The 12,593-nt window shown below is 37.7% G+C and overlaps 1 protein-coding gene across 1 annotated transcript in view; it reads right to left on the bottom strand.

Moving 5' to 3' along the window:
* dnah2 (dynein, axonemal, heavy chain 2) overlaps positions 1-12,593 on the bottom strand; it is a gene marked incomplete at its 5' end in the record, with an annotated part of 165,133 nt that overhangs the window by 29,014 nt on the left and 123,526 nt on the right. Inside the window, 12 exons of the mRNA XM_081349604.1 lie at positions 253-463; positions 651-790; positions 2,001-2,133; positions 3,996-4,135; positions 4,236-4,396; positions 5,650-5,817; positions 6,890-7,039; positions 7,798-7,928; positions 8,011-8,096; positions 8,462-8,650; positions 9,975-10,079; positions 10,965-11,189. Coding sequence (XP_081205730.1) covers positions 253-463; positions 651-790; positions 2,001-2,133; positions 3,996-4,135; positions 4,236-4,396; positions 5,650-5,817; positions 6,890-7,039; positions 7,798-7,928; positions 8,011-8,096; positions 8,462-8,650; positions 9,975-10,079; positions 10,965-11,189 — 1,839 coding nt within the window. The remainder of the gene's footprint in view (positions 1-252; positions 464-650; positions 791-2,000; positions 2,134-3,995; positions 4,136-4,235; positions 4,397-5,649; positions 5,818-6,889; positions 7,040-7,797; positions 7,929-8,010; positions 8,097-8,461; positions 8,651-9,974; positions 10,080-10,964; positions 11,190-12,593) is intronic.

Raw genomic sequence — 12,593 nt, 5'->3', positions numbered from 1 at the left:
GAGTAATTATAAAATGTGCTGGAGATGTTCAAAATGCTTTTTGTGCAGTTCGTGGTACTTCAATAAATGTAAATGTTACTCAGAGACTGACATGTTTGGCTTGTCAAAAATATTACATCCAGCTGTCGCAAATTCATTGACTTTTGAAAATCAAGTTTTTTACCAAGGAAAGAGTGGTTTTGATGGTCTCTTATAACAAAAACCCACCTCTAATGAAGAGCCTCAACATAAGACAGACTGACACACACACACCTTCTGCTGTTCATCTGCCTCTCTCTTCTGCTGCACAATGACAACCAGATATTCCTCGCACTGTTTCTGGAACTCAGCTACTTTCTTCTTGGCCTCTTCCAACTCTACAGACATGGCCTCCACCTTACTGCGCGTGTCATCGATCTTAAACAAGCCATTCCTCAACTTAGACACCTGCTCTCCGAGCTCACCACGCTTCTCAGACAACAACCTGAGAAAAGAGAGAGAGTTTTCAGAATAAACACTTTGTTTAAGTTCGAGTAAGAGATTTACAGTTAACAGGCAACAGTAAAATGGAAACAGGAAACTATCATGTCTTTTAAATCCTCATGACAGCAAAAAATAAAAATAAAAAAATAACCAAAAGAGAAATTGAGAAAAATGTGTTTGATTCCTACTTCTTATATCCAGAAACCAGCTCCAGGTAGTTGGTGGGTGTGACGTAATTGTGTCTCTTCAGTTCTATTTTCATCCTGTGAGAGAACTGGGCCACAGACTGATGCACGGTCACAAAGATACTGGCAACTTTAGTCTGGATCTGTGAAGACACCAGAGAAATGACAAGTTGTGGCAGCCTCGCTTTTAAACAAACCTCGCACAAGGTCACAACAGAAGTATGCTAAACCCAAACTAATCCTAAAACAGACAAAAAGAAAACTAGACTTGAACTCTCTCCAAACAACTCTCTCCTCTCAATGGAGAACCTCAAGTCAAAGTGATTTGTAGTTCAAAAACCGTGAGCAAAAAGAAACACGGTCTGTATGATATCCCTCTCAATGGAAACAGAAGAATCTCACAGAGATGAAGGAAGAGAGAGTAAAAGACTCCTGATGAATCTTAACACTGGAAATTCAATTAACCTATGATTCAATAGCAGCCGCTAAGAGATGAAGTACCTCAGAAAGAACACAAATTAAAGGCCAGGGCTGAGCGTCACTGACTTGATTGGACTTATAGTGTATAAAAGGAATATTCTGAGTGAAAATTTATACAACAACTTTAAAGGTACACTCAGTAATCTATCCCTCTTTAAAAAGTTTTATGTTTTTGAAAGAAGTCTCTTATGCCCTTCAAAGCTGCATTTATTTGATAAAAAATTTAGTAATATTATGTAATTTTATTACAGTTTAATATATCTGTTTTCTATTTTAATGCATTTTAAAATGTAATTTATTCCTGTGATCAAAGCTGAATTTTCAGCATCATTACTCCAGTCTTCAGTGTCACAAGATCCTTCAGAAATTAAATAAAATATAATGTAATGTATTTATTTATTTCATTGAGGGGGGTATTACACGACTAGCCAAATAATACTTACTCTGTAATCCACAAGTGATTTAAAAATCATTAAATTTTTTGGATAAGAAAATCTACTCTAACTACTAATTACACATTTCAACAATGGCATTATCAACTAAAAAATTAGCATGAAGCTACATCCACACCACTAGGGGTCAGTATAAGTCAAAGATGACGGACAGCACAACAAATACAAAACTACTGAGTACACTTTCTAAAAATAAATAAAAAGATAAACAAAAATTGCATTACTAGTTCTACACTTTCATTGGATGTCTAGGGGACAACTGTCGATTGTAAGTAAATTTGTTTTTATAAATTGAGTCGAAATCATTTAACGGGGTAGATGTTAACTTATTTAACACGAATATTTCTACAGTATATGCAATTTTGTGCTCTGCAAAACACTGACAACATTTGAAAATCCATCGTTTGTTGATGTGTCTCACCCCGTCCTCGCTCCCTAGAGAGAGTCCATCCAAACATCTTTCTGCCACTTCCAACAGAGCATCACGTGGCCATTCAGAGAACCAGTCTATCGTGGTGCAGTTCACCAGTGCCGGGTACTGACGAAGACGGTTCCTAATCAAATAAACACAGAAACAAACAGGCCTTACATACCCATAATCCCTCCATTATGTAGACAGTTCAAGATGGTTTGCATTGATTTGTCACAAACACTTCAGTCATGCTAGTTAAAGTCAGACCAGTGCCAGACCAATCAGAGTGAGTGCTTAGATGATTCGGGCTGTCATATTCAACGAGTCAGGGCCCTACGGGTCACATTACGCACAACCGCCTCCTTCATGTGACGGAAGATGCAAATGAGTGATTAACGAGAACATTTCCCATGCATGTTTCTATAGTGCTGCAAGTGCGACAAGCATAATTACAAAGCAGGAATGTTCTTGCCAGCCGCCGTCTGGGGGCCAGTGAACAATGGACCACGTCTACTTATCTCCGTCTCTCATCGAACCCAATATTTACCTGTATTATGGCTCTTCCTTGTTATTTGTGTTGTCATTATTTATCATTATTGATCGAGCACACTATAACTATGATTTGCAGGTAACATGCATCTGCTCTGGCAATACAAACACACTGTTGTTGGTCATGCCAATAAAGCCCCTGAAGCTGAAATTGACTGAGACACAGCAAGCTAAAGACGGAAAAGCAAACAGAAAGAGAGAGAGGGGAAGCCAGATTTACTGTATCATTTATGAAGACACTTGCGAGTTTACGACAGCACACGGTAAAGCGATTGTAGATGGAGGGCAGAGCTTTGTCTTCCTGATGTGTGTGACATGACAGTGGCAGAGAGGTTTACTCCAGTCGTTTCCTCTAATTTCACCCTGTTGTATCTCTCATCCACTTTGAACTCGCTCAATGAGTCATCGGTTGACTCATAAGCAGCTATACTGTGTGCGGGTCTGTTCGGTTAAACCGTATATCGGCGTTCACTGTGAATCAAGCATTCAGAGAGAGATCTTAAGCCATAAGAAGCCACAGGATGGATCTCAATGTTAGCATGGTAATCAAGGCTGACTCACTATTTGAGCAAGTTAGATTATAAGCAGTAGGCGTGCATGTGTGCTGTATTACAGTCTGCTATATTAAATCCACGCACATGGGATTTTGTGGAGACACTGAATGCTGAAGTGGTGGCGGGTTACAGTCGTGCCTTTGCATGTGATGTCTATAGTACGTAACTAGCATAGTATGCATTGGCTTGCCACAGTATGAGGGATAGAGATTGCCTTTCCTTTATGCCTCCATCTACATTTATTTTCATTATTAAAATCGTCGCCACATTGCTTAATACAGTTTCATAAATTAAACTTACTGCATAATTAAATGTATTCTTTTTTCAAAATGTATTTAAGCTTTGTTCTACACTGCACATTTAATTAAATTTAATAATTTAATTTAACTAGGCAAATGATTAGCTAGTGTTGCTCTTAATGTCAATAAAAGTAATAATTATTACTATTATTATTATATTTAACTGTTAAAAAACAGAAGCTGATCACGTTTAATTAAATTAAATTCATTCAATAATAATAACTTTTATTATTCTAAATATTTTTATTTATTATTATTTTTAAATTCTAAAAATTAAACAAATTAAGAGAACAACAAGAAATATATTACTATTGAAATAATACTATTGTGCTGTAAAAAAGAAAAGAAAAAGAAATTAATAATAATATTTGTTAATATTTATGAAGCAAATTTTTCCTTGGATTTAAGAAATTCACATGGATCATAATGAAAAATCACATAAATGTTTTCATTTTATAGATGACATTAACATTTTACTCTATTTGCAATGTTGTTATTTCACCTAATTTTCCTTGTTTTGCCCCATTCCTCATTGTATGCAGCTTTGCTGTTTTTTTTGTTATGCAAATAAAATACACTAAAACGAAACTGATAGAGCACACCTGAATGGATCTCCTACAGGGCTCATGCACAGCACAATGTGCAGGTTGTTTCTGACGCGCTCTATCAGGTAGTTAAACATGGCGTCTGGTGTCTCCAGGATATTGTCCTTCCTGGCTGAGTCTGACAGAGCGTTCTGGATCTACACAAACAAAACATGTTGAAAATCTGCTCTCACTGTCAGACATTATTAAACCCAAGCCTACAGTCACAAGCATTAAAACGTATATGAACACACACACCTCATCGAGCTCGTCTGCTTTATAGAGATTGGGCACCTCCCCTGAGCTCAGGATGTTGTTAATGTCTTCAAGGAAGGACTCGTCCACGATCTGTGTGTCATTAAACAGGAACACAGTGGGCTTGTTTTCCACTCCTGTCAGCCGATAGAGCTTTTTAATATCTGTGTGGGGAGAAGAAATAAGTCAAATATTCCATTAGGGCCACATTAAACTGTGTTGTGAAGGCTACAATGTGCATAACATAATAGATCCTTAGGTCCTGAGCACTGGGGCAAGAGGCATTATTCTTCAGCATTTGATTTACCACAACATGCCACGGGACAAAATATCAACGCCTTTGGTATATATTAAAAGAGCTTTATATCCGAGATCTGAAATTGAAAGAATAACTCAGCCAAATGCCTTACATTAGTTGGTCTTGAAATACAATTGAACAGGCCTGAATGTTCAGATAACCCTTTAAAGGACCAGCAAAACAGGTTTGGATGCTGACTTGCTGGTGTCCCCATCAGGCTACTTAACTAAGTTAACCAACAACATTTCCTTGGTCAAGTAGCTGGACTGAAAGAAGACATGAACTACTGTATATGAACTAGCTCAATTATGAGATGAGGCTTCTGGTTTTATTGTTTGTTCCTGCAGGTCAACTTGAAGAGTTGTTGGTGGTAAAACACCAATATCATGGTTTGAATTCCTTTCAAATAACAATATTGCGTTACTCCCTAAAAAAATAACAAATTTTGTTACTTAGATACTTTTTGTGGAAAGTAACTTTACTTTTTCTCACCTGGGCTGGGCTTGCTTGTGTGTTTTTAATATTTTTTTTAAAAAAGTTCTATCTTTGGCAAATGTAAAGACCCCTTCACACCAGAAGGTGAAATGAATAAGCCTCAGGCTGAACGAAATGCAAATTTATGCCTATAGAGTAGAGGACGCGGCTCAAACAAACATTTCAGCTGTGCTGCTGTTCTGGATTGTAGAAGAATAGTACGCCGGAGAAGTTTAACACTCCAACAAATGTGATGTTTATCTAAAGTCATTTTTGCTTATTAGTATGGCTGAATTGGATCATCGAAAGTCCGCAGTCAAGACATCGGTTAATAAAGTGAGACTTTTTGTGCGATTAATGGAATTAAGCTTACACTGTTTATCTTGTTTAACACGTTCATTTCGTCATCATTTGCTATATTCAGCAAAGTAAACCATCAGATTGAAGGCCGATTCTCACAAAACTGTATTTTAATACGTGTTACTTTACTAGTTACCTGAAAACAGTAATCTAATTACGTAACTCGTGTTACTTGTAATGCGTTAGCCCCAACACTAACCATGCGTACACCTTTAATGCACTGGAAGTTTCTTTGGATGCAATCATCTGCTAAGTGAATAAATGTAAATTGTGTGTAGAACTCACCCTCTCTGAACTCTTGTTTGCGGTACTGTTTGGTGACCTCCACCTGGAAGACCGTGAACTTACAGATGTAAGCGGCCAGTCTGGCTAAACTCTGCCTGCCCGAGCCACCGATACCAACCAGCAACATGTTCCCCCGGAGCTGACTGATCACACGCACCAAACGCGTTACTGAGGGGGCAGAGAGAGGGCGCTCTTTCCATCATTACAATCACAACAGTGCCTGAATTATGTGTCATTTGGTCAATGAAACATTAACAAACACAAATACACACACTCACACCCACACCCACACCACTCCCGCAGGAGGCCAAACAAACAACCGATCACAAAGGAAACTAATTGGCACAAAACTATAATTAGTTATGAACGTACGCATATAAACATACACGTTATACTTGCTAATTTCGTAATCAATCAGCTACGCACAGCGGCGTGTCATTGAACTGAGTGTTTGTGATGTGTGAGGTGCATTCACCGAGCTGAATGCGCGACCGCTTTAATGTCACGGCGGCAGGATGCATATAAAGCATTCTTATATGCGTCTTTGACAGTAAATGCCTGAGTGACATATAGGCTGGGGAACCGGCTGCCTAATTATTCTCCCTGCTGATGCGATGGCGTTCTTCTTTGTGGGAATGAGAAGGGTAATTATTCATGCTCGCGGGGGGTCTGAGGGCTGAAGTGCATGTGATTTTGAAGAAAGTTATATATGTGTGAGTACTGAATGAGAACTGGGGAGATCACTGATTTACGGGGCTCGAAAGCGCACATTGAATCAAGGGTATTGTGACTTGGACGGAATCACATGATGAGAGCTGTATAATAACTGTTCCATGAATATTGTTGACTCCACTAGAACAAAACTTGTGGAATTTGTTTTTCACATCATTCAATGGCACCATGATAAGTTACTGAGACAGAAGCAAATGTGCTCAAATGCACAATGGTGATCGTGGAGTTGCCGTTGTAGGCTCAAACTTGCAATCTTTTGGCCCAGAGATTTAACCACTAATGCCGGGGACACACTTAACAACTAGCTGAAACATTCTAAGACTGAACTGAACACACACAGAATGTTTCCAATGACATATTTTAAACACAGACTGTGAACACCGACTGAACGGGACTTTGGGCATGATCAGTCGTAAGCATCAAATTACATTCATAATCGGCCTAACAGTCGTTAAGTGTGTCCCCGGCTTAAGCAAAGCTACTCCATTCACTCCGACCATGCTCTCACCGTGCTCTATAGCGTCTCTGAAGAGCACCAGGCTCATGGGCACCACACCAGGCGTCAGGTTATAGTCCTCCAGCTGGTTCTCCATATGAACCTTTAGAGCTTTAAAGTCCAACAGGTCCTCATACACGTGTGGCTCCCTCAGGAAGTCACCTACAATAAAAACACACAAAGAAAGTTGATATAGATGTAAATAAAAAATTGTAAAAAAAAAAAAAAAAAACATTATAAAAAAAACTGTAAATAAAGACATTTATAAATTTAAGATACATATGACCATTGGTGAAGTTTGGTAATAATTTTACATTTTTAAAAGAGCAGTTACCGATTGACTAACTTTATTTATTAAAAAGTAGGTGCTTGTGGAAATTTATTAGCCAATTAAGTTAGTCACTGATCAGCTAAATTGACAATTCATCATGTGGAAAACAACAAATTAATTTTCAGATGAAATATATATTTTCAAATATGTCTATTTATTTATATACACATATTTTCTCATTGATTTACACTACTATTCAAAAGTTTGAGTAGAATTTTTTATATTTATCAAGACTGCATTAATCAAAAGTGTCAGTAAAGACATTTATAATGTTACAAAAGATTTCTATTTCAAATAAGTGCTGCTCTTTTAAACTTTCTATTCATAAAAAAATATATATATTTGTTTCCACAAAAACATTGATAATAATAATAAATGTTTCATGAGCAGCAAATCAGCATATTAGAATAAAATATATATTATTCTAATATGCTGATTTGCTGCTCATGAAACATTTAAATGCAGCCTTGGTGAGCAAAACACTTCTTTCAAAACCATCAAAAAAATCTTTCTGGCCCCAAACTATTAAATGTTAGTTTATTTAAAAAATCTTTAGGTCATCCAATTAGCAGTGTGTGTGTGTGTGTACCAAACAGAGGGGGCTGTTTGTTGGGGCAGATGGTGTGGTAGGGGACATCGAAATGGGAAGCCAGTTTTTCTGACAAAAGTCCCACAAATGTCTCCATGTCTGCATGATCCACTAATCGATCAGAGAAGACCCTGAAACACAAACACTTTTCTCAACATTCTTTTCTCCTTCTAAAAGCTGTTTGTGTATGTGTAAGCCTGTGCCTGTCTGTACCTGAAGCACTCATGAATCCAGAGGCGAGTGATGCTCTGTTTGGTGTCATGGAAGTCTTTGTGCGCTCGCAATAAACCCTGGAACACCTGAGTTGGAAGACACTTTGAACTTGCACACAAAGCCTTCAGTCTAATTTCTTTTAAGGTATAAAATGATCGATTTTCTTTTGTCTGGTCAAGCATAAAGAAATAGATGCTTTCTAAAGGTGTTTGTATGAGTTTGTATGAGCATATACGTGTCACCTATTAAAAGTGATAGTCTTTTCAGTGCGTCACTCTTTTCCTCAAGCACATCTGAATTGGCAAAATGGACTGACATGTTTTTTTTCATCGTTCTAGAATCAATTGTTCTGAATCAAAGTGGTATTATACTCAGACTGGGTGAACCTAAAGTAAAATGTGCTCCTTTTCCAGGTGAGAGACAATGACACGTGACGCATGATGCTCAGTACCTTCGAGATGTCTCTGAGGTTGAAGAGATAATGTATTTTTGCGGGCGTGGGTAAGAAGCGGGTGGTGATGGAGTGGTAGAGCTCCAGGGTGGCCTGAGTCAGAATCCCCCCGATGGGCTTCACCTCCTCCTCAAACTCCTGCAGCTTCTGGCTGATCATGGTGCCATAGATGCGCTTTATCTGAGACTCCTGGGGAGAACAGAAGAGGAGAGGGAATTACAGGGGTGGGAAAAACAGGAAATAAGACGAGAGGAAAGGTGATATATTGATATATCGAAATAGAGCAACATAAAATACATCTATATTAAAGAGAAAAGAGAGCGTTTCACTTTTAAGGTTTAGACGTTATTGCATATATCACTGCACTGGTTCAAGGTGGTGGGCAAAATTTCAGTTAATGACTCAAATTTCAGTATGTTCTTCACACACAGCTTTCATATGACTTCATAAGATTTGGAATATAGCACAAAACATATTTGGACTACTTTTATGCTGCTTTTATGATACTTTTGCAGTGCTTTGATGTGCTTTTTGGAGCTTGACAGTCATGATCTCCATCCCTCATGCATCTCCTTTGGTGTTCCACAGAACAAAGAATGAACTACATGCGGGTAAATAAATTATGATATATTTTCTTTTTTGGGTGAACTATTCCCCTTCAATATTGCTTAAAAAAAAAACCCTTTTATGTATTAATTAATTTTTTTTGATATATTAAAAGCCACTTTCTTAAATGTTTAATGTTTTTTTGCAGCAAAAAAGTATATTTTCATAATATAACACAACTGAAAGAATGAATGCCCCTTTCTTTCTTTTTTTTTCCAATAAAACTGTTTGCATAAATCAAAAAGATTGGCATTAAACAAATAAAAATATTTCCGTTTTTCAATAAAAACTTTAAACAACTTCACTCCTAATATTGTTGGCTCTTTTATGATAAATTGCATGTGTTTTTCCTCATTTCTGAGTGTCTTCAAGCTATCTTTAAACCGGGGTGTGACAAAAACAATAACCGCTGGTTTAATCCAAGAACACCATTTGTAGACATGCGTTTAGTGCACAGTTTATTGCAGTGCTTGCTAGGCGAGCATTGTATTGAAATTCCTATTACTTTTTTCTTATGCATATTTTTCCCCACAATGGCAATAAAGTTCATCTTAAACCACTTAATTCAAAAACCTTTGCAGATTATTTCAGCCTTACATGTGCTATCTCCACTATAATTGTACAAATAAAGTTTGCATATATCACATTGACTTACATTGTTACAGTGTTTTCAATATCTAACCAACAGCGACAAGGTCATCATTATATTTTAATACTGAATTGTGATTAGTCTTATCTTGAAATTATTTGCATAAATTTGATTGGTCTTTATTTTTTAGTTATATAAATATTAACATTGCTGTGCCATTACACTACACAGATGATGTCATGTTGCATGGTAATAGGGAAAGCATTGCAGTCATATTTTCATTGATTATTACGTAGTTTAAAGTCAACCTCTACTCACTGTAGGGAATGTCATGTTGATGAGATTAAAACGGCTCTGCAGGCGTCCTGATATGTGAGTCCTCCCTCCACCAGGGGGCCCCATAGAACCCAGCAGGAAAATGTCCTTTAAAAACACGGCAAAGCGAGAGACATGTATTTACATGCACATCTAAAACACACTCCAATGACTTAAAGGGTTAGTTCACCCAAAAATGAAAATTCTGTCAGTAATTACTCACCCTCATGTTGTTCCAACCGCGTAAGACCTTCGTTCATCTTCGGAACATAAATTAAGATATTTTTGATTAAATCTGAGAGCTGGATCACTTCTCCATAGGCTGTTAGGTGACCGAAACTTGCTGGCCCAGAAAAGTTATTAAAGAGATCGTTAATATAGTCCAAGTGACTACAGTGGCTTAATCTTAAGTATATCAAGCGACGAGAATACTTTTTGCGCGCGAAAACAAACAAAAATAATGACTTTATTCCACTATTCATTTCCTTCTCTCTGGGCCTCGTAGTGTTTTTGCGCTGCGCGTCTGTGTTGCACGTCAACACGCATCACACACATGACTAGCTTCGGCCAATTGTGAGCCTACGTGGTGACGTGCAACACAGACGCGCAGCGCAAAAACACTACTTGAACCAACTAGAGGCCCAGAGAGAAGGAAATTAATAGTGGAATAAAGTCGTTATTTTTGTTTGTTTTTGCGCACAAAAAGTATTCTCGTTGCTTGATAAACTTAAGATTAAGCCACTGTAGTCACTTGGACTATATTAACGATCTCTTTAATAACTTTTCTGGGCCAGCAAGTTTCGGTCACCTAGCAGCCTATGGAGGAGTGAGACAGCTCTCAGATTTCATCAAAAATATCTTAATTTGTGTTCCGAAGATGAACGAAGGTCTTACGCGGTTGGAACAACATGAGGGTGAATAATTACTGACAGAATTTTCATTTTTGGGTGAACTAACCCTTTAACTGGTAAAAAAGCACACACACCACCTTACCTTGATATACTTGAGGGTCTGTTTCTGGCGGTCGTACCAGAAGCCGTAGTCGATCCAGAGGCGGAGCAGCTCCAGAGGGGGCTGGGAGCCAAAGTCGTCCATGGCGGGCATGTTGAGATCATCCAGGAAAACCAACATCCTCTTCCCTCCCGTTGGAACGTACACACCTTTAATCCTCTTCTCTATCCGAGACTCGATGATCTCCTGCACGTTATTAGAGCTAGTCTGAGAGAAAGATAGAAAAACACTGTTATGAAGACATGACCAAGTTAACCTGAAGATGTCAAATATTCAGCATAGAATAATAACAAATGATGGTGATAATTGGAGATTGATGATGATAATAGCGCCGCTCTCGCTATGTGTTCTGATATTTGCTCGTCAGGTTGGGCCCTTTGAACAATGACTCGGCTCATTACTGACGTGAGAGTGGACTACAAAAATATCACTATACACACTGATTAACCACACACTCACTGAGCGATCTGAGCATCCTGGAGGTGACGGCTTTAAAAGATCAGTGTGCAGATGTACACCACCGTTCAAAAGTTTGGGGTCGGCAAGGTTTTTTCTTTTAATTAATGCTTTTATTCAGCAAGGATGCATTCATTTATCAAAAGGAACAGTAAATACATTTAGTAATGATGCTGAAAATTCATCTTTGCCATCACAGAAATAAATAATATTTTAATATATATTTTAATAGAAACTAATCATTTTAAATTGTAATAATGTTTCACAACATCACTGTTTTACTGTATTTTTCATCAAATAAATGCAGCCTTGATGGGCATAAGAGACGTCTTCTGAACATTCTGATCACCAGCACTGAAATATTTGTTCTAAGCAGCAGAACTCAAAACTATTTTAATGTGTCAGCCTTATATGCTAGGAAATATTCTTACCAAAACTAAAATTACCAACTACTCATTTAGCTCATTATTTTATTCAGTGCGAATTACAGTTCTCTTATTACAGGAATAGTTCCCCTGGAGAAACATGGTAATGATAGCTCAATATGTGCAAGAGTTTTTCGCTTGTATTTGACTTCCCAATGCTGTAATGCTTGCATGTATTCTTTAAATAAATAATAAACCTAACAAAAATTGTGAGAAAATGTATGCTTGTAACACTGCTGTAACCTTGTTGTAAAAAGTGGGTGGGACAGGTGTGTGTGTGTGAGGAGGACAATATATATAATATATATATATATATATATATAGTGATTGTATATTATATATATTGTAGATTGTAAACGAGTGGAGACACGTTTGTTTGCTTTTTGTTTTGTGATTTTACCCGGAACAAAAAGCGATTCTCCAGAACAGCGTTAAAGCAGTCAACTGAAGTGCTCGTCTGTGTGAAGAACAAGAGAACATTGCCTTCCGCCACTGATAACAGCATCAGCAACAAAAACTCACTAATTTCAAAAACATCACATTCCAGCACCAAATCGCCTCTTATTTAACACAAACGAATGAATATTCTGCTAGTCAACTGCTTCCTTTGTAATAGATACATCCATGCCACAAGATGTTTCAAAAAGTGATAGGGACAATATCAACCCAGACAAAAAGTGGGGGGACAATATCGGCTCAGGCAAAAAGTGGGGGGACAATATCGGCGGGG

The sequence above is a fragment of the Scardinius erythrophthalmus genome (assembly GCF_964197995.2).
Source record: "Scardinius erythrophthalmus genome assembly, chromosome: 2".
NCBI classification, from domain to species: Eukaryota; Metazoa; Chordata; class Actinopteri; order Cypriniformes; family Leuciscidae; genus Scardinius; species Scardinius erythrophthalmus.
This window is presented reverse-complemented; position numbering and strand designations above follow the sequence as displayed.